Genomic DNA, 22,394 nt, shown 5'->3' on the forward strand with positions numbered 1-22,394 from the left:
TCGAAAGCGGTAATCCAAAAATGGGCTTTCCAGTTGAGACTATTTAGCCCTCTTCCTTTTTCTGCTGATCATATTCCTTAAATTCTTCTGATAATCTGTAATTTTTTTTTCACTAATTCTTTTTTTTATCTGGAAAAATTGAAACATACTAGTTGTATAGATGCGTGTGGTGATTCTTATAATTTAAAATTTGGCTGACTGGGCTTGAGTCCTCCATTCTAAGAATGAAGTTTATTCATAAACACTGTACAATTATAGTTTCTTCATAATCATTACTTCCGTCACTAGTAAAAATGGTATGGTTGTGATGTTTATTTTAAATATTTATCAAAGTATCATATAGTTCGATCTTTATTTTCTAGATTCTAGGCTTTTGGTGAGCTGGAAAAGTTAGTCTAGCAGGGATGTTATGTCCCTCTTGAAACTTAGTGCATTAAGAGGGAAATCTTCTGACCTGGGGTAAGCCTACTTGTTGCATAGATAGCCTAGATTATAGACCCTAGTGTATTTTCAGGTTGCCTTCTTCCACTTTATCTATAGCACAACCCCTCAACTAAATCCTCGACATATCTCCAGGCTATTTACAAGTTTGATTTGGTTGTTTAAATAGGTGTTAGCCTACTGTCATAAGAATAGGTAAGGACAAATTTTATGGTACTGAACTAAATAGTTACTATTGTCAGTGCTGATATCTGTCCCATTGCCCTCCAGCCAGGAAGCTAAATGGGGGTAGGAGGTCAGACCAACTGATGATGAGCTGATAAAATTCTAGTTGGCCAAAGGGTCTCATTGCTAAGTTGTGTTTTATGGCACCAGGTTTGAAGTACATTTTGAATGAGTTTGTCAAAAATAATTTTCAGGCTGTATGTTCAACCCAGTAAAACTTTAAAAGCTGGAAAGGTTCTAGTTAATTGACTTCTTATTATCTTGGAAAGAGTTTAGGTTAGAAAAATGAAACTTTCAGGAATGGGTATAGAGGCTAAAGTATGTCCCGGGAAGGTATTTAAAGTACCCACCTCAAATCATCCCTCTAGAGGGCCCTAAAATATGCCTACATGACAGATCTATACCTATTGAAATTTGGACAAAACAACATTTCACCTTAATTTTCAGTTACTAGTTGCTTTTTCTCTGCCTTTAGTTCAGAAAATGCAAATCCTGTTATTTGAGTAGAATTTTGAGCCATATCAATGTTTTTTTTTTCAAAATTAAGGAAATGTATTTGCATATCTTTAAAACCTTATAAAATGGAATTGAGCAAAGTTATGAAGCTGAAAACAATTTTGTTGTACTTCAATTAAGCAGAATACCTAATTTGCAAGGTTTCACTTTTACAACACACATATTTTTAAAGCTCATCAAAGGTCAGGGCCCACTAGTGGGAGAAGGAGTAGGGGTAGTTACTTCAAAATACCTTCCCAAGACATACTTCAATCTGTAGATTCATCCCTGAAAGTTTCATTTCCTAACCTAAACCCTTTCTGAGATAGCCTAGCAAGAAGTCAATTAACTAGAATTTTACCTAAAAGCATTTTCATCTAATGGGTTTCAAGCATGGTTAAACATGGGCTCTGAGAAGACATGCACTGTGTTGAACACAACACTCAAAACAATAAGCTGTACAACCTGTGTTGGATATGGGTGAGCTGTCAAAAAGGCTCTAGTCTAATTCCAGTTTAGCTACTTTTTACTGTCTTGGAAAGAAATTATGTTTAAAAAATGAAGCAGTCAGTAATGAATCCAGGGCCAAAAATATTCTCTGGTAAGGTATTGTCAAGCTTCAATATTAACCCTCTTTTGATTTTTGTCTTAGAAATTTGTCTAGGATAAAATAACTATTTTTGGAAAAAAGACCACTTTTCTTGGCCTCCAAAAAAATAAGAGATGGGTTTTTAGACCCACCCCTTTATTACAACACCAAGAAGCAAAGTGAGGGTAGCAACAAGAGTTTCACCCTCTTGGCTGAAATTCCCCCAGTAATTTGTCAGCATAAATTAAAATGTAATCTGTTTTGATAAGCAATTAATAAGAAAAATATAAAGAATAATAAAGATCAAGCAATAAATTTTCATTTTTAGAATCAGAATTAAACCAGCTTTCTGTTGAAATGTGAAAAAACTTAAACACTGAAAGAATATATACATCAAAATAGGATAATTAGTATTTCCATAAAGAGGTCATTGTAGGTAAGTCAATAAACTAATAATATCAAATGTTTGATCCTAAATAATAACCACATTGATGAATAGCTAAGATTTTCTGCTATTCATTGATTTGTATACTTCTCCTCAATTCTTCTTTGATAACAAGGTGTGAGGGTTTAGTTTTACATAATTTTGTCCAATTGGATGCTGGTTTCTTACCATACTTGACAAGTCTATTACCTGTTGAAATTATGACAAAAGAATATTTTACCTTAATTTTCAGTTATCAGTTTCTTTTTATATATAATAAAATAATAATTCTTGGTTTTAATAATTCTGTACATGATAAACAATTACCTTTTTCATAGTTCTAGAAAACAAGAGCTAAGAGATCATATGGCACTTGTGAAAAGGTTGGAAGAGCCAAGAGCTCATATGATATGAGCTCTAGCAAAATTCTAAGAATTAATAGATTGCTTTAAAAGGAAAATCAGAGACATAATGCCAGATGGGATTTAAAATAAGAGCTATTAAGATCTGATCACCCACTCTAAAATACCTGAATTTTTCTAGTTTTTCCTCTCCCTTCAGCCCCCCAAATGGTCAAATCAGGGAAACCAATTTAATCAAGTCAATTTGTGCAGCTCCTTAACACACCTACTAGTTTTCATTGTCCTAGCACATCCAGAAGCACCAAACTTGCCAAAGCACTGAACCCCACCATCTAACTCCCACAAAGAGAGCAGATCCAGTCTGGTTACATCAATCACATCTACAACATTTATAAGCATTTTCCAAGTTTTCCAGTTTCCCCCTCCAATTCCCCCCAATGTCAACAGATCTGGCTGTGATTTGAAATAAGAAATCTGAGACATGAGTTCCTTCTCAATATCAAATTGCATTAAAATCTGGTCACCCATTCTTGAGTTAAAAATACCTCAAGTTTTCTAGTTTTTCCAAATTAACAACCCCTAGCTCCCCCAAAGAGAACAGATCTGTACCAATTATGTCAATCTTGTATCTATAGCTTGTGCTTATTCTATCCATCAAATTTCATCCCAATCTCTCCACTCCAAGTGTTTTCCAAGATTTCCAGTTTCCAAGATTTGTGTTTCCCCCCTCCAACTCTCTATGTCCCCAGATCTGATTTAAATTGAAAATAGAGCATCTGAGACATAAGATTCTTCTATATATCAAGTTTCATTAAGATCCAATCACCCATTCATAAGATACCTTGATTTTCATGTTTTCCAAGAATTCTGATTTCCTCCTCCAACTCCCTTCAACATCACGGGATCTGGTCAGGATTTAAAATGAGAGTTCTAAAGCACAAGATCCTTCTAGATATCAAATTTCATTAAGATCTGATCACCTGTTTGTAAGTTACAAATACCTTGTTTTTTCTAAATTTTTCCAAATTACTCCTCCCCCCCAACTCCACCAAAGAGAGCAGATCCAGTCTGGTTATGTCAGTCACCTATCTTGGACTTGTGCTTATTCTTTCCACCAAGTTTCATCCTGATCTCTCCACTTAAGCATTTTCCAAGATTTCTGGTCCCCCCTCCCTAATGACATTGGATCTGGTTGGGATTTCAAATAAGAGATCTGAGTTTTAAGGTCCTTCTAAATATGAAATTTCATTAAGGTACAAGCACTCTTTCATAAGTTAAAAATACCTTATTTTTTCTAATTTTTAAGGATTAACCATCCCCCAACTCCCCCAAAGAGAGCAGATCCATTCCAGTTATGTCAATCCTGTATCTAGGACTTCTACTTATTCTTCCAACCAAGTTTCATCCTGATCTCTCCACTCTACGCATTTTCCAAGATTGTTGCCCCCCCCCAACTCCCCTCAATGACACTGGATCTGGTCAGGATTCAAAATAAGAGCTCTTGAGACAAGATATCCTTCTAAATATCAAATTTCATTAAGATCCAATCACCCATTCATAAGTTAAAAGTACTTCATTTTTCTAATTTTTCCATTGGTTATAAATGTCACTTGGTTAATACCAAGTGACATAAAAATTGAAGTATTTGAGATAGGAAAAATGAGTGAATTCTGACCTTTATCCACCCTTATGTGGAGGTTTTATTGCTTGTTTATTCCATACAACTCGGCATTTACCAGAGGCTAAAAAACTAATAAACCCTTATGTGGAGGTTTTATCACTGCTTTTTTCCATACAACTGGGCATTTACCAGAGACTAAACAAAGGTTAATGAGAGAAGCAAGAGGACTGGCTAAGCAAGAAGCCAATCTATACAAAACAACATTTGAAATGCTGTCAATATCATGGGCTTTATCAATAGAAAGATATTGAGTGAACATTTCAACTTTTTGGATACAACATCTAGATAATTAAACTGCAACTTATTTTGCAGCAAAGGAGCTACTGGTGTAGAATTAGGTTGCAAATGAGTAACAGGATTTACAAAGAGTGATGACAAGGTTTCATTAAAAATAGCTGCCTTTCTCCTATTGTTGTAAACAGATTTACCAGTGACTACATCACTGCAGATTATAGATGATGATGGTTGATCATTATTGCTCCTATTTACATACTTCAAATATATATTAGGGCAGCTTTTCAGGGAATTAATGATATACAACTACTGTTTCCATATCTGATTGTAGAGAGTTACAACATTTCTTGCTCTCTTATGGCCTTATATCAGCCTTAACCAACAGATAATGTCTCCAAAGTTTATTTTTATGAATATTGCATTCAGGACTGATTTTCAAAGGATCCTATGTTTTTATCACCTCTCCAAGACTATACCTTGAATAAAATTTTCACAGCCCTCTACTACTACATTTAGGATAAATTTAACTGCTGTGTTCACATCCATAGAACAACAGTGAAACTTACCAACCATATTAATAGAATGTAAAACTTCCTAAATTTATCATACCTGCCTCTAGAGTGATTATAAAACAATTTTGATGTAGGATTTAATGGAATCTTCACATTAACACATAACAACAGTCCCATGTTATAACTCAACTATAGGGGGCAAAAATAAGTCGCAAGATTCTGATGATTGCATATTGTTTCTTGGTCATTATTAGAGAAGTGCATCCTTTTTTAGCTCTCTAAAATTCACCTCCAACAAGACTAAAAATGTATAAAGTGAGTTTGCTTACAGGTAACATTACCTATAGAGAGAGACATATTTTTTATCTCTCTGTTATTGCAACTGTGTTTTGGAATTTTACAGCCAGTGATGCCCCCTCCACAAAGTAACAAATATCAGAAACCAACAAATCCTGAAAACAGCATAGATAATGTGCTGTTGCTTGGTGTTTTCTAAACAACAGCTCTTGCACTATACAGTGTGATGAATGCAGCCAATGGTTATGCAAACAGTGCCTCTCAATGTTTCCCACTTAATATGGTATCTCTGTAAAAATGAATGTCTGAATATTATGAAATGACTGAATGAATGACAGCATATTAGTCCATGAGCCCTGCAGGCAGCAAGGCAAGGTCTGTATTCTATATTTATTTAATAAACCATGTTTGAGGTTTTTTTTTTAAACCTTATCACTCTTTGTTGAATAAATATAGAATACAGACCTTGCCCTGCTGCCTGCAGGACTCATGGACTAATACTCTTTGCTCTGTAGGTAATGTTACCTATGAGCAAGCCCACTTATGTATTTTAGTTTGCCCATGGAGGAGGAGGGTCAACCAGAAATGGAAGTGCTGCTAGAATTAGCATTTCTAAGTACTTTAGTATAGAAACTATACTGCTTTGCAGCATAGTTTCAAATTTTTCGACAGCTTGTGATGAAACTTAAACATTTACCCCTAGTAGGCTCAATAACACAGTTTTTCAGGACTTGTTGGTTTCTGATATTTGTTAGTTTGTGGAGGGGGCATCACTCTGGCAATGCTATACTGGCTAAAGTAAAACAGTTCAAAATAGGGATGATACCTTTTTATTGACAGTGAATAGATATAAAATTATTTAACTGGATATTTCAAACACATATACATATAACGTCTTTGAAGTTATCTATACTGGCTGTAAAATTTGAAAATATAGTCACAATAACAGAGAGACAAAAAATATAGAAAAGCTCACTTAATAATCAAAATTTAAGAACAGCAAACTTTAGCCAATCATCCAAATATTTGGTTTAAATTATTAGGTAGAGTATTGTCTTATTTTTTTTTTTATTCAGAGTACATAGTGTGGAGACCTTTTGATTTAAACTATTGCTAATGATTGGTAAAGGATTATAGTCTCTTCCTGACCTACAGCCAATATTTATAATTGATAATTCAGTGACCAAAGTATTGCAATTTGAATAAGCAGATTATTTTGTTACTGGAGTGAGAATTCCCATGGAAACTTTGGAATATATAGTGACATTTATTAGTGACCTATATTAGGGACCTATATGATATAGGCCAGGATCAACCAGTGTGAACATAATTAGCACTATCCAGAATTTATAGCCAACTGTGCTGTGATAAAGGTGGTAGGAGAAAAGTAAGCAGAAGAGGGATGAGAAAGCTGTTTGCAAGAGCTGGTACCTGCCAGACTTGCCCCTTAAATTATGGGAACAGGTTAGACAGCCTTCAATGCTTCCCTTACTTTACTTGCAAGTGAAATTACTTCTAGCAATCAGTATAGCAGGTGGAAACAACCCAGAGAAAAAACAGTTCTCAACTACCAATATTTGTATAGGCTATATATATATATATATATATATATATATATATATATATATATATGTATAATATAGCCTATGCAAATACTGCTAGGTAATAAGTGTGGTCACTTTACAAGTTCCTGTGGTTATTTACCTTTCCTATGAATTGAGCAGTTGCTGTTACCTATTGCTGGACTGGACCTCTTTTGGATTAAGTTTTTTATTATTATTTGACTTTACAGTATTGGACTTTTTAAATGGGAACTGGTAATTGGTGTGAAGGTGAACTGTTCTACAGTCCTATCCTGTGCTTTGTGAAGAAAAATCTTGCAAAAGGAGTTTTCCCTGATGTGATAAAAGAGTACATGGTTGATTCTTTGATTCTTCTCTATCTGAGCTCTTTCCTAATAAAGTTCCTTTGAAGCATATAGGAGCAAATGCTACATTGAACTATGCTTTAGACATTATTTCTTTGCTTATAAAGTGTGATTCCCAGAACTTAAAGCTTCCAGACTTTGTCCCAGTGAAGTGCCAATGATACCTTTCAATGCCTTCAGTACCCTCAGTGCCAAGGTGAACTCTTTGTCTTGAACAGCTGCACAACATTGCATCTAAGGTTACTGCAGAGAGTCTTCAGCTTAGATCTCCAACTCCAAATATAGGAAAACCATCATATGGAGGAAATATTAATAAGGGAGGTACAAGAGAGGTTGAAGAACCAAAAATCCAGATATGGTGGGCAGGTCTGGATCTATGTGTGGATCTCAGGATGAAAATTTGATACATTTTTGTGTGAATGTGTCAAATTGAATGAATGGGGGTGAGAGATGTATAGTAAAGAAAAATAGAATGAGGTATGGATGGTAGTTAGAATGAAAGAGACAAATTTTCTGAGCATTAAAAGGATAGCAAGGTTTGCCAGGATTGCAGCTGCACTTTGTGAGCATTTTCTTTAAATACTATTAATTTATTTTAGTTTAATTTGTTGTTTTGTCTTTTATGTAAAATTCCTATGGCCCATGGGCTTTTTCTGGAATAAACTATTATTATTATGGTGTTGTTGTAAGGAACCCACCCCTGGGGCTCAGTGACCCTATCCTGCACATGAAGAAGCTCAAAATACTGGATGGGCACAATGGGCTTATGACAATGAAATCCAAGCAACAAAGCAAAACCTGGGTTGTGATGACATGTGATAAGTGCTCATCCAACATGCTGGTTGCAGCTGTTACTAGCTCCATTCCAAATGTTGAACCAAAGTGATTGATAAAAAGCCTGTAGAAGTTGTCCATGGAGTACCCAATAATTATTCAAGAGCTGATTTAGAGGCCTCTGTAGACATACTTGTTAGTGCTTATAGAATTGGTCGTTCATGCACTTTTTGTCTTGAGGATATTGACAAAGCCCCTCTGAACTCAGTCCTCGAGTTGAGAATCCACATTGGATACAGAATTTTGTGTGCTAAGCCCTTTCAATTGATTCCATGTTAATGCTTTCACTGTCAAAGTACTGATCACCTGACTGGAGCTTATCACTGCGCACCAGCACATCCCAAGCATTCCAGATGCTCTGGCCCTCATGTGAATCCAGGGGAAAGTCTCACCAAAATATGCAAGTTTTACAATGGAGCACATAAGTTTCAGTCTGAAATGCAGAATTCTCTGATTGGCTCTCCATAATGGTTGTAAACAAATGCTCAAATACAGTTTAGCTTTATGTCCTTAGTTTTAATGGTACAAAAGACAAGGATCTACTAATTAATGAGCTGCTTGACATTGATATTGTGTTTTTACTGGAGCACCTTCTCTTTAAAGTGAATGTTGATAGCCTTAAGTGTTTTCAGACCTATTATACACCCAGAAAACCTGTGGTAGACCAACAGGAGATCTGGCTATCCCTTTCAGACATAACATTCAGCTGGTATTATTGCAAAGTTATGCTCACATCTTTGTGATAAAATGTGGTGATACTGCATTTATAAACATTTACGTCCTCCATAATAGAAAAACTGTGCAGCCATTGTCTTGTTTTTCACAAGCCTATAATGGCCTACAAATACTACTCAGCAACCTTCAAAACAAAATTTCAAATGGGTTCCCACAATCAAAATAAATACTGACTATCTATTACTGACCAATCTGAAATTTTTCTCAATTCACTGCCCAGAGGATTCCATCTGGCTGATAAAGATCTTCTATTTAATTATATTCACAGTTGTGGTGGCATTGCTTCCAACCTAGATCATGTAATTGCATCAGATTCAACACTACTTTCATCAATTGTTCATGTGGACAACTCTAAAATTGATGACAACCATTTACCAATCATATGCCAACTATCTTGCTCTATGGCAAAATCTGTTCACTATAACTCTCCCAAGTGGATCTAAAAAATTAATTGGAAAAATGCTAATATTCCCCTTTATGTATTGACTTTTTCCCAGTATTATCATCTATTTAAGTACCATTCCACTTATTGCAAACATCTGAATATACAACTTTAATATGGATTGATATCCACTCATGTTATGAGCAGATAGTGTTTTGTCTCAAGTCTACCACTAAAAAAGCTGTCCCCTCTGAGTGCATACAAATGGGTACTCGCAGTCCCTTTATGTAAGGCTGATCTTATAGTGAAGATTGCTAAACAAAAAGCTAAGTTCTGGCTCCACATGTTGATAGCCTGTGACTATCTTCCTTCCAGCTCAGTCAATCAAATAAAGCAGAAAACCAAATGAGAGTACAAGTATTCCCTGCATAGAGCAAGACTAAATGCCTGGGATGGTCCCTGTGACAAGAAATCCTGGTATCATGTTATAAACAGTGTAAATTGTTCATCTCTAATTAATTCCTCTTTTGCTATGTGATTTTGTTCCCCATAGTAAAAATATTTTGCTTGCATCTAATATTAATCTCCAAAATTATTTTACAAACTTTACACTACAAGAAAACCCTGTTAACTATATCTACTATACTATACTACTATATACCTACTAGAAAACCCTGTAAAATTATGAGAATACCTTTCATAAATACTTCCTTGCAACATTTCTAAAGTGTTTCACTTTACTTTACCCCACCTTTCTAATTTACAAATATACAACCCAAATTTTATATTCCCTTTGCATTTTCTGGTCATGATTTTGTTACTATAGATTTAATTTACCTTAATCACATTGTCCAGGAAAATAAGGAATAGACCTGTTGAGTATAATTCTTTAATTTATAGGCAATAAGTTGATACAAAATAGTGATGTATGGCAAAATGCACGGGACATACTTAATTTTCTTTAAATTGCATCTTCTATTAATTAAGGTCACAATTTGACTTGTTTGTCTGTGAGTCCAAGTAAATTCAGTCCCCTCTTTTGTATTTAAGTCCAATTGACATTGTCATGAGTCAGCTCAAAAATCTTGATTGTCCCTTAGGTTCTATGACTGTCTACCTTAGTTTTGCCCTATGATGGATGGATGATAGACTATCCATCAACAAGTGAAAATGACATCATTTTTATACATCCCTGATAAAGGTTGATGCCAGCTTTGTCCCTCACTTGGGCTATCTTGGCCTTTTCTCCAATTAGCCATGGATTGATGGCAACTCGATTTTAATTTTAATTAAAACGAAATAGTTGTGGGCATCAAGCCATGGCTAATTGTAGAAAAAGCCAAGACAAATAGTCCAATGGAGTGAGAGGAAATTCTGGCATTAATGGCCCCTTATTAGGATTGTATAAAATTGAGGTTAGTTCATTTGTTAATAGATATTTCTATCTATTATCCATCCATATGTCATCCCTTGAGCAGTAGAACCAAGATAGATAGCCAGATAGCTAAGATAGTGATATAACCTAATAAGTCTGAGTGAGAGGCACAGCTGCAGATTTTGCCAGGGAGTGTTGATAAAAGTTCATTGGATAATTTGATCATTCCATTCAGATCATCATGTTATATGTATATACTGGATGTTTGAATGTCAGAAACATTTAATCAGCTAGGGATAGTGGAAGCTTAGACCTAGTTGATGCTGCATGCTCATCATACCATATATTGCAATTAAACTTCTGTCAGATGCCAATATACAGCCTATGTACCACCTGAGCTTCATTTAGGGCAAATAATCACTTTCCAAACAAAATGTTTTAAGGGTAAGTTGCCTAGTTTAATGAAACTCAAATTTTTGGTGTCATTTCCTTAGCTTTAATAAGCCTAAGTTTTTTAGAAAAGAAAAACTATTCAAAAAGCAGTTGTTTACTCATAGGTTGCTTTAAAATTTCTCTTTGTTTTTGAAGATGAGGGGGTTTTGGCTGAACCCAAAAGACCACGACATCAATAACAAAACTTTTTAATTGTCTGCAAAATATAGCCTAGGTTGTTAGCCTCTAAATAAAGTACAAAGGTGATTTATGAGTTACCAGTAAAAGGATTTCCAAACAGGCAATTATGTTAATTTTCTATAGGTAACAGACAAACAACAAACTGTTTTTGACACTGGATTTTTGGTAAAGGATGGGGAAAGATCAATAAATTTTCATATCATCTGAGTTTATCTTGGTACTTATCTGTTATAGCAGCAACACTAAAGAAGTGAAGTTAGGTTAATTCTAATGAAAAACACCCAAGCATGATGAAAATAATACTTCAGAAACAGATTTGGACTATATAATTGCACATTGGGGGGGGGGGGGGCTGGTAAAGTACAGCAGGTCTGTATGTAAAATGTGTTAGATACAATTATTCTGCATATTATAAAGTAAGAATTGTTTTCTAACTTCATGATTAAGTCTTATGTATTTTGTCCGCTACTGCTTGTTTTCCACTGAGCATAAGCTAATTGTCTCTTAATACAGACAGATGAAAGTGGTTTGTTCTCAAGTTTGACACAGTGTAATTCGTGAGTGTTGCCACGCTTACAGATAAGTACCAAAGGATTAATCTCTATTTGAATTGTTATTTATACATATTTTCTGAAATTGGCAGATAGTCTTAATATGTGATACCAATGGTGCTGATGGGTATAAAAACAATCATGTGTAATTGTAAAACTTATGGGGATTGTTCACAATGCTTTTACTAAGGCTTAATCCCCTCCCACTATTTTTTGGGAGATAGAGATGGGGCACTAATCACGATTTTTCTGCAAGCGCAGGAAAGGCCAGAGCCACTACTGGGGCTGGACATTGTTGCCAAGGGGATGGAGATTGTTTCTATATAAATAAACTGACAAAGACCAAGATGTAATTTGAAGAGTTTGTTCATTTCTTTAATCAGCATAAAACTGATAACAAAATATGTAGTAAAAGGCCATGTTACATGTGATCTTCAATTGATTGAAATATGGTTTCTAACTTTATTTGCCACAATTAAAGATAAGTACCAAATCATGAAGTACCAAAAGATTTCTATTTGAATTGCTATTTATACATATTTTTTGAAATGGGCAGGCAGTCTTAATATGTGATACCAGTGGTGCTGATGGGTATAAAAACAATCATGTGTAATTCAAGAGGTCACAGTCTTAAACTTCACCTGCCTGGATGTCGGAGAAGGGAACGATGTGGTTTCTTTTCCATTCGGGTGGTCCCCCTCTGGAATAGCCTATCCGAGTCTACCATCCAAGCTGAGACTCCCCACTCCTTCAAGGCTGGAGCCGACAGGGACTGGGAGAGGGCTGAGTGGAGGCTGGACTGGGAAGCTAAGCCAACATAATTATATCACTCACCACCAGCGAGAACTACAGGAGGATCTACCACCTTATCTCGCTGGCAAATGTGATTTAAGGTAATTATAAAACCTACAGGGATTGCTCACAATGCTTTTACTGAGACTTAATCCCCTCCCACTAGAATAAGTCCAAAAGATGAAAAGATCCTCCATATTGCCTAAAACAGTAAATTTTTTTAAGTGTATACTCATTTTGTTGTTTATTTTAGTTGTTCAAACGCTTTGTTGAAGTTGGAAGAGTTGCCTACATAGCAGATGGCCCATATGCTGGCAAGATTTGTGCCATTGTAGATATTATAACCCAAACCTCTGTAAGTTGTTTTTACTGCTTAAATATTAATGGGCTGAAAATAAGATGAAGAATAGATTCATTAACATTTTTCTTCTTTAACAAGTTTTTCTCCCTGTAATTAAATTTTGTATTAAGAGATTCTGTTTTTATTTTTAATCGATTATTAATTCTGTTTTAGTTTTAATTCATCCTTATAAATGTAATCAGCTGAAATACAAGCAGGGATTGCATTGCATATATATTTATAGGCTTTCTTGGAGGGGGGGGGGGTTCTAGGGGTCTTAACTCCCTAGACGAAGTCTAACACTTAGGTGCTCCAAACAGTACAGCCAAGCTTTGTATTTTATTGTCAGCAGTTTACTATTTGAAAATGTTTCTTTTTGGGCTAACTTGTTAAACTATGTTGAGATCCTTCAGAGGAATATCAAAGGGAGCTTACCCCCAAGTTTCCTTTCATCTGGGGGATGTGTTTTAACTAAGCATTTAACATGAATACTGAACATATGGTAGCTCCTCTCTTATTGTAAAAATATTTTGAATGCAGAGTAAAAGATATTATTCATTGTTTACAGAGGTTGTAATGTCTGCCTTTGTAAGTAGGATCTTAACTGAGACACCACCCTCCTCTAGACCATAAAACTGCTTGTGGATCCTTGTTCATCAGTATTGGAACTTCTAAAAATGGAGGATATTAAACAAATACAATATGCACAGCATGTCTGAGAGCTCTAAAGCAGTTTTCAAGCCCCTACATACAAAAAATAAGGAACTCTGGTTTTTAACTAGTTTTCCTCAACTTTTGTTGTGGAGTTTTCCTCAACGAGGTCGAGGCTGGAGGCCACGACCGATTCCGTTGATTTTTGAATTAAAATGGAATAGTTGTGGGCATCAAGACATGGCTAATTGTAGAAAAAGCCAAGACTGATAGTCCAATTGAGTGAGAAGCAAACCTGGCATTAATTCCCCCCTTATTTATATTGTATAAAAGGTGGGTTAGTTCATTTGTTAATAGATATGTCTATCTATTATCTATCCATGCATCATTGCTAGGGCAGTAGAACCAAGTTTGATAGTCATAGAGCTAATATAGTGATAGAACCTATGGTTTTCCAATTGTTCGATTCATTTAGCTTGGGTAAACGGCGGAAGTATGTGGGTGCCTCTCTTATTGGACCAATACATGGTTTGTTATCTTTTAGCAAGTTATGTAGCAAGTCAACTTTTTTGTAATTTTTTCATGTTATTTTGTTAAGTTTATGAGCCATTTATTGACCTTCTCCATTCGTTTAGTTACTTCCAAATTTTATCTGTATATGTACTTTTGATGACAGTGCAATAATCAAAGATTGCCCCTTCTTATATACACCCCCATTTTTCTATATAAATAAATCAACATAAATGGATGATGGTCACAGTAAAAAGTATAAAACAATCACTGTTATACAGGACTTAATAGTGCAGTGGTAAGAAAACTTGTCTGTGGCCGTGGTAACAGATTGAAATCCTACACAATACATTTTTGTCTTAGAGAAGACGGATGAGTCGAGAATAGTAAATATAATTTTTTTTTTATTTCAAAAAAGTAAACTAATATAAGAAAAATTCTTGAGAATCTATTAATATAAGAAAAAGCAAGGAGCACCAAAGGGATTGAGTTTACAGAACTTGTTCTTTTTAATTCGTTTCTTCAACTCATTGACTTTTCTCTTTAAGTGTTCATAACTCAGGTCAATCTTATTTCTCTATTATGTAAAGCCAGTTTTACGTCCCTCGTTTTTGCATAGGCTATATTCCTAGATTTTCGAGAGAGAAAAAAAATAATGTAAATAAAAGCAAGGAGCACCAAGTGCATTGAGCTTTAAATAATTTGATCTTTTTAAAACATTTTCTTCAACTCACTGACTTCTTTAGTTTATGTATTTATAACTCAGATCAATTTAATGTCTGTATTATGTAAAGCCCATTCCCCCCCCTTGTTTTCACTTAATCTATCTTCATAGATTCTTGAGAGAATTAACTTTTTACTACTTTTCAGTGTATTTTGAAAACGAGTTTGTAAGAAATTGTTTTCATTCTTGTTCTTGTTGATAAGTTGCGAATTTTATCCTGCTGTATACCAAAACAACTTGACCCAATATCGCCGAAATGCTCTCAAGCAAAAATCTGAGATATATAATTTGCTTAGAACTATTGAAAAGCTATAATATAAACTCTCAGTTTCAGTTGTCGGATGTGAATCCATACTGGGATTAAGATCCTCCAGATCCATTGATGGTTTATAGCTCGTTGAATCCATGTTTCAACTGCTGGGTCTTTTTATCATGGACTGGTAATAACCCTGTCGCCCCACCTCGCGTCAGCCGGGTTTGATCGCTGGGCATTCTTATTGCCAATCAGAACATCATTCCACTGTGCTGCCATGGAAAAAGTAGGGTGGCACGCTATTCGGCAATATTCTAATTTTTTGCCAGATTTCGTCTGAAAATACTGTTTTTACTTATAAAAACACATCTTGCTCAAGAAAAAGCTGTCAAAACGCTTAGTTTGGCTGCTAAAGTGTCGACAGCTTTTGGAATTCTGTCGAATTCTGCTACTGGCAGCTTTGGAACTTTGTCTGTTACCGCTGCTGTACTTCAACAGGTCAAAGTCTGTACTGAACTATTTTTTTTTTAGTGGGAAGAAGGAGATTGAAGCAGTTAATATTGAATGTTAGTAAGGTCCAATTTCCCAGCTTAACATGCGAGGCCTTTTAGGAGCAGTGGGATCGCCCCTACCTTTGGAACTTATCAAGAACAAATTTCTAGGGGGGATTGTATCAACACATTGGTCTTTCAATATCGCGAGAGTGCTCATTCGAACGGAAATTAAAAGTTTTAGTGCCCTGTTAAGTGGCTTAAAAGCTTGGAGATTAACTAGGCTCCCTCCCCCACTCCTTTCCTACTCCAAATCGTTCGATTAAAATTTTTAGATAGCTATTTTGTTCATCATAGCTGAAAGGCCAAATAACCATTCCTTTGGATGTAATATGATCTACAGCCCCAGAGGAAAAATCTTTATGTTATAAACATTGCCCATTCTTTACACATAGTATTTGTTATTGGGAAGTATGCATAAATTTTAGGTTGGGAAGACGAGTTTTCTGCTTGGGGTTTTTTCACGGGTGAGCTTTCCGTGGGGAAGGAAGTTTCCAGGGGTGAGCTTGTCAGAGAATCCAAGTGGCAAGAACTGACATTTTAACCCTTGTTTTGGGAATGTCAGTTTTAAATGTTTGGCATTGTGATAAAAAGTTGAACTTTACTCAAATAAGTATTTTCAAAATTAAAATATTTACTGGAATAATGACTGTAAAGGTGATACCCAATGCTGTGCTATATTGTGAAAACAAGGACAAAGTTATAAATATTCATCATTTAGCTCCGGAAATTGAAGTTCTGATAGTTATTTCCAGAGTTTAGCTTTATATTTATGTAACTTCAGGTTCTGGTTGATGGTCCATGCAGTGACGTTCCTAGGCATGCTATCAGATTGAATCAAGCTCATTTAACTGATTATACAATTAACATTGGACGAGGTGTCTCAACGAAATCTGTTAGGAAGAACTGGGAAGCGGAAAAAATCAATGAAAAATGGAGCTCCTCCAACTGGGCCAAGAGAATTGAAGCTCGCCATAAGGTACATTTTTTGTTAGTAAAACAACATTTAGGTGTGTTTACATGATTGTCTGTCTTCAATAGAGGCATGTTATTACCTTAAATCTTTCTAGTATAATCTAAAAATCTTCATTCAACAGAATCAGTATTCATTCATTTTGATGTGTATTGAAAGTTTTTCAGTTCATTGTGGGGGAATTTTTTTTTTACCCTTCCTTTTTAATAAATTGACAACTTGTATTTGAGGGAAAGTGAGGTTTTTCTTTATTTCAGTCAAATTATTCTTTTGAGTTATACTTTCAATCCAAGATTTTGTGTAGCATGATACTCCTGAAAAGACTTCTTTGTGTTTTTATATAAACAAATTATCAATTTAATATTAAAACCCCTGGTTGTATTATTCATAAGGGTCCCTTTGTCTATTTCCCCTTTTTTAACCCTTGTTTGTCTTCGTATATCAAGCCTGGTTTAATCCAACTTTCCACGTTTTTTTTTACTTAGGTCTAACTTTTGATTGCTTAATAGCAATAAATCCACACCATTTTTGTGTGTGTGCATGCTTACACGAAGGATGTGGAGAGGGGGGCTCCCTTTAATTTAATACTTACTCCTCACTTGTTAGTAAACCAATCTAATGTTGTCTAAGAATTTTATGTTTACAGCTATTAACCCCTTCTTCCTTACAAAATCTCCTAATACCCATTGCTCTACTATCTGAACCTTTTCACAAATATACATATAAGGTCAGTGCTTATGTTGAATAGCTGGTATTCTAACTTCTTATTAATATATTTTATAATCTGTGGAAGTATCTCGACTTATGGGTGCGAGTGAAGAGTCCAATTTTACCAGCCAGCCCGGTTAAGTCGGCTGTGGGTGGGACTCAATTTGAGTCAAGAGTAACTCTTGAAAGTTACCTATTCTATCTTGTCTTTTATAGTTTGCTTTATCTAGAGTAAGAACGTTTTCACAGCTAAACTGGCCCAGGTAGCTTCTTCTACATCAGAAAAGAAGAAGAAGAACTTCTGAAAAGCTTACTAGTTTCTCTTTCATTTTGCATAGGTTAAGTTTTTGAGTTTTCTTTTTTTTGGGGGGGGGGGGTTACCATCGGCTAATTTTGAGGGTCTTCTACTGGTGAGAAAAATATTATTCTACCACATACTTAGAAAAGGTCTTCAGTTTCAGCTCTAGTATAATATAAATTATTAATATAAAGAAAATCATTTAGTATAGTTAGGCTTATTCCAACTTCTTTATAGATAGTAGCAGAAACTTAATTTGTTGTAGAAACTTAATTGTAGCAGAAACCCAATTCGTTGCAGAAATTCGTTGTAGCAGACTGATTTAATTAGTTATCTAGTTTTATAATATGCATTGAAATGAACGACAAATCATACTCTTTATTAATTCCATGAATTGAGATAAACAATTTACAGCATTTTGACCTCATCCAGTCTATTCATTTGTATACGCTTATTCTAATACAATCTTGGTACCAAGCTAGCTTTTAACTTCTGAATTGTAGCAGATTAATTTCATCTTTTAGCCAGTTTTCTTAAAAAATTTCTTACTTTTAATAGAACTGCCGGGCTCATGTCAGCAATTGAAGTACCTTGGAACCTATAGTACCTTGGTACCGTGAATTATAAAATTGCTCAACTTTCTAAACATTTTATGAGAGTAAATTAATTGGCTAATTAATTAATTGTGGAAAAAATCTTTAGAACTCATAAAAATTCCAAAGCAAGAGTTTCTTGAAAGTTTCTGCATCACAAAATGCTCTCACGGTCTAGGCGTGAGTTGCAGGTTGGGGTATATAGCATGATATAAGAAATCAATAACATTTGGTAAAATTATTATAGTTTTCTAAAACGCATAAGTAATGAAATGAATTCAAAGTTGTATTTTTCAATAATCTGATGAGTTATTGTAAATGGATCTTATATTCATCTGAGTCATTCAGTGATGTCTGAGGTCACCAGCTACATCACTTGTGGTTTACTCAAAATAATAGATATTGTGTAGGAGCAATACTTCTTTAAAACTTATTACATGTTTGTGGAATGAGGCCTTGAAGCGGGTGCTTCTTTTTAATGTGAAAACAGATCCTAACCAAGAATTTTAAACCATTGAAAAAAAATGTAATATGAAAAGATCGAGGAAAACATTCTTTGCAAAGCATCTTAAAATTTGTATTTTGCAGACTTTGATGTTCTGTTCGTATTGTTTTTTGGAATTTTTTCCGAACATGGGTTATTTTGTTTTCTCCTAATCTGCTAGTCTTCAAATCGATTTCAAAAACAACAACCAAATCGGTTATTTTCCATTTGAAACCTACATTGGTTTTCGTTTAAAAAAGTGACGAAAAACTGTTGCTTGAATTCAGTCTCTGTTGTTTGATTTTTTTGGCATTATTTTTATTTCCTTTGTGTATAAAACATAAAATCGCGAAGAAAAGAAAAATCGTTTGTTTGTTATTATTTTGCTTTAATTTGTTTTGTTTTTCTCGACATAGTTTCTTTATATTAAGGTAATTCACCAGCTATCAGATCTAAAGACAAATTTTTGATTTTAGTTTGAATGATTTTACTTGAAGTCCTCTAAAATTAGGTATATGCCTTCATATAGTGAGCACATTTGTTTTTCGAAAATTTATAATGTCGATGCAAAAAATATAATCATTTACTTTTTAATTCCCCCCTTAAAAGATGTCAACAGTGAACCAGCGACTTACACCCCCTCTCCCCGCACACACATGCACACGAAAAAAACGGCATTTTATGTCCTGGTGGTGCGTGAAAAGGTTGGATGCCAGTAATATGTGTATTACCTTATGTTTATTATACCTTGTTATTAATTCATTATGTGTTGTTTATCAATTATCCCCCTGTCATTTATTAATGTTATACTATTCACCATTATTTATTTTGTGCTATTATTTATATTTGTTATGACCCTACTTCTATTATAGCTTTTCTATTACATCTGTTATAAATGGATACCTATTCTAACGATGAATTAATTTGATGCCAGTACAATGTTATTCCAACTTTATTATAAGGGCCGAATTGATAAAATTTAATTTAAAAATTTATATTATATAAATAATATAAATAACAATAATAAATAGTATTATAAATAATAGTAGACCTAAAAGCAAAATATACGCACTTATTCTATCACTCATCTGATTATTGACTCGTTTTAAAGGCTTCGAAAGCAACATCAAAGAATCAGTATATAACTCTTGCTTCATTATAATCATTTATCTTCAGAAATTTTAGCAGCAGTTGGGAAACCACGCAAGCCAAACGTTCATATTCACCTTGCTTTGTGTGACAAACATGTTTTCGAAAATTCCACTGAAATTCTTGCCTTTTCAGGATTTTTTTTTTTTTGCATTTTGTTTCTTTTAAAGAAATCCAACTTGACTGACCAAAATGGTTAACTGTCATTGTGACCGTTGGACAAATTTTGGTAGTCAGCGGGGATACCACCTATATATAACGTTCATATTCATTTTGCTATCTCCTACATTGATTACAAATACGTTTCTTATATTTTCGCTGAAATTCTGGCCTTTTATTAATTTTTCGATTTTTTCCCCTTTTTTTAAGTGATTCAACTTGGCTGACCAAAATGTTCAACTGTTATTGTGACAAATTGTGGTAGTTGGCGTGAAATCATGTACACCTAACGTTCATATTCATTTTGCTCTCTGCTGCGTTGATTACAAATGCGTTTCTGATAATTTCGCTTAAACTCTTGTTTTCTTAATTTTTCACATTTTATTCTTTTTTTAAGCGATCCAACTTGACTGACTAAAATGGCCAACTGGCATTGTGACAAATTTTGGTAATCGGTGTGAGACCACGTACACCTAACGTTCATGTTCATTTTGCTCTCTGCTGCATTAATTACAAACACTTCTCTGAGAATCCCGCTTAAATTCTTGCCTTTTCTTAATTTTTCGCATTTCATTCATTTTTTGAGCAATCTCTTACTGATCAATAAAGCCCAACTGCAATTAGACCAATTTTGGTTATCAGGAAACCACGGAAACGAAACAGTCGTATTCATTTTGCTTTCTGTTGCATTGATTGAAAACATATATCCGAAATTCCACCGAAACTCTTACCTTTTCTTAATTTTTGACATTTTATTCCTTTTTTAAGCGACCCAACTTGACTGAACAATAAGACCCAACTGTCATTATGACACTTGGGGCAAGTTTTGGTATTCGGAAACAACATACACTAAACGTTCACCTTCATTTTGCTTTCTATTACATTGGTTACAAACGCATTTTTGATAATCCCGCTGAAACTCTTGCGTTTTCTTCAATTTTTCACGGGTTTTATTCCTTTTTTAAGCGATCCAACTTGACTGACTTTGAAAGATTTAAAGTCCAGAAAGCCAAACAGTCTCGCAATGATATCCTGCGTCGTGCTTTGATCTCTGCAAAATTGACGGCGTCGAAGAAGAAGTCTGTTCTAAGAAGCCGTGCTAAGGTGCAGCAAATTAAAAGCAAAGCCGCTAAAAAGTGATTTTGTTATCGATTTTGGTAATAAAGATCGATGATTTCGATGCCTTTCTTGCCTTTTCTAAAGAAAAAGTCGAATTAAAATTGATAAACCCTGAAGTCAAGAAAAGGATATTGAGATACCAATTTTAAGGGTCGGCTCAAAGGTGTGTCTAGTTTTCTGACCTTTTTTTAATTATATTTTGTTTTATCAGTCTTAAGTTTGGTCTAGATGAGTTTATAGGTCGAACTTATGATACGAAGATTGTTGTTGGCTCGAAGAAAACAAAGGGAAACCAATATTTTCTCTCAATCTATATATTCGAAAACTCTTCAGAAAAACTGTTCCCACCGAAATCATTCTTACTTTTTTTTTGCAAATTCTAATGAAATCCCTTTTCTTGTTAGGCACCTACTTTTTGACCGTTTTTCAAGAAATTGGCTACTCACCATTTTCACCGTTTCTTAGGGAATCCTTTTTCCTGTTAGCTGCCTGTTTTTTTTTATTCTTAGGGAGTCTATTTTTCTCTTAGCTACCTTCTTTTTTTCCTTTTTCTTGTTACTTCCTCCTTTTTTATACCTTGTCTTCGGCAATCCTTTTTCTTGTTTCTATCTCTTTTTTGTTATAAATACTTAGGGAATCTATTTTCCTCTTAGGTGCCTTATTTTTTTCCTTTTTCCTGTTACTTCCTACTCCTTTTTCCATGTCTAAGGGAATCCTTTTTCTAATTTCAATCTTCTTTTTGTTATAAATTTTTCAGGGAATCTATTTTCCTGTTATTTGCCTAATCTTTTTTTACCATTTCTTATGAAATCACTTCTTGTTTCTGCTTGCTTTTTTTATAATTCTTGAGGGAATATATTTTCCTGTTATGTACCTACTTTTTTTTACCATTTCTTAGCTAATCCCTTTTCTTGTTTCTGCCTGCTTTTTCGTAATTCTTAAAGGAATCTATTTTCCTGTTATGTGCTTTTTTTTTACCATTTCTTAGATGATCTTTTATCTTATTTCTACCTGCTTTTTTTCATGATTCTTAAGGGAATATATTTTCCTTTTATGTACCTAGTTTTTTTAACCATTTTTTAGCTGATCCTTTTTCTTTTTTCTACCTGTTTCTTTATAATTCTTAAGGGAATCTGTTTTCCTGTTATGTACCTATTTTCTTTTCCATTTCTTAGCTAATCTTTTTTCCTGTTTCTACCTGCTTTTTTTAGTTCTTAAGGGAATCTATTTTCCTCTTATGTACCTACTTTTTTTTACCATTTCTCTGGGAATCATCTTTTTTTATTTGCTGCTTTAAAGCATTTTTTCATTTTTTCTTTTTTTTTAATTTAAGAATTTTTAAACATTTTTTTTTATACTATTTTTTGTCTTCGCTATTAACTGTAAATTTATT

The 22,394-nt window shown here is 34.3% G+C and overlaps 1 protein-coding gene across 2 annotated transcripts; it reads left to right on the plus strand.

Moving 5' to 3' along the window:
• The first annotated feature begins 224 nt into the window (after positions 1–224).
• Positions 225–21,062, plus strand: LOC136036726 (large ribosomal subunit protein eL14-like). Of its 2 annotated transcripts, none has more exons than XM_065719075.1 (4): positions 225–296; positions 12,743–12,844; positions 16,303–16,497; positions 20,280–20,427. In XM_065719075.1, exons 1-4 carry the CDS (start codon positions 294–296, stop codon positions 20,298–20,300), a joined length of 321 nt encoding a protein of 106 aa, XP_065575147.1. In that variant the 5' UTR covers positions 225–293; the 3' UTR covers positions 20,301–20,427. The 2 variants fall into 2 exon arrangements, with proteins under 2 accessions (XP_065575147.1, XP_065575146.1); XM_065719074.1 differs by lacking the exon at positions 20,280–20,427 and adding an exon at positions 20,849–21,062 and having other exon boundaries at positions 235–296.
• Positions 21,063–22,394: the final 1,332 nt, after the last annotated feature.

This window comes from Artemia franciscana, chromosome 15 (assembly GCF_032884065.1).
Source record: "Artemia franciscana chromosome 15, ASM3288406v1, whole genome shotgun sequence".
NCBI lineage: Eukaryota > Metazoa > Arthropoda > Branchiopoda > Anostraca > Artemiidae > Artemia > Artemia franciscana.

What these genes read in the sequence shown, in the direction of transcription:
- LOC136036726 (XM_065719074.1), top strand. An exon ending in ATATTATAACCCAAACCTCT is followed by an intron (nt 12,845 to 16,302) that starts GTAAGTTGTTTT and finishes ATGTAACTTCAG; the next exon opens with GTTCTGGTTGATGGTCCATG. An exon ending in GAATTGAAGCTCGCCATAAG is followed by an intron (nt 16,498 to 20,848) that starts GTACATTTTTTG and finishes TCCTTTTTTAAG; the next exon opens with CGATCCAACTTGACTGACTT.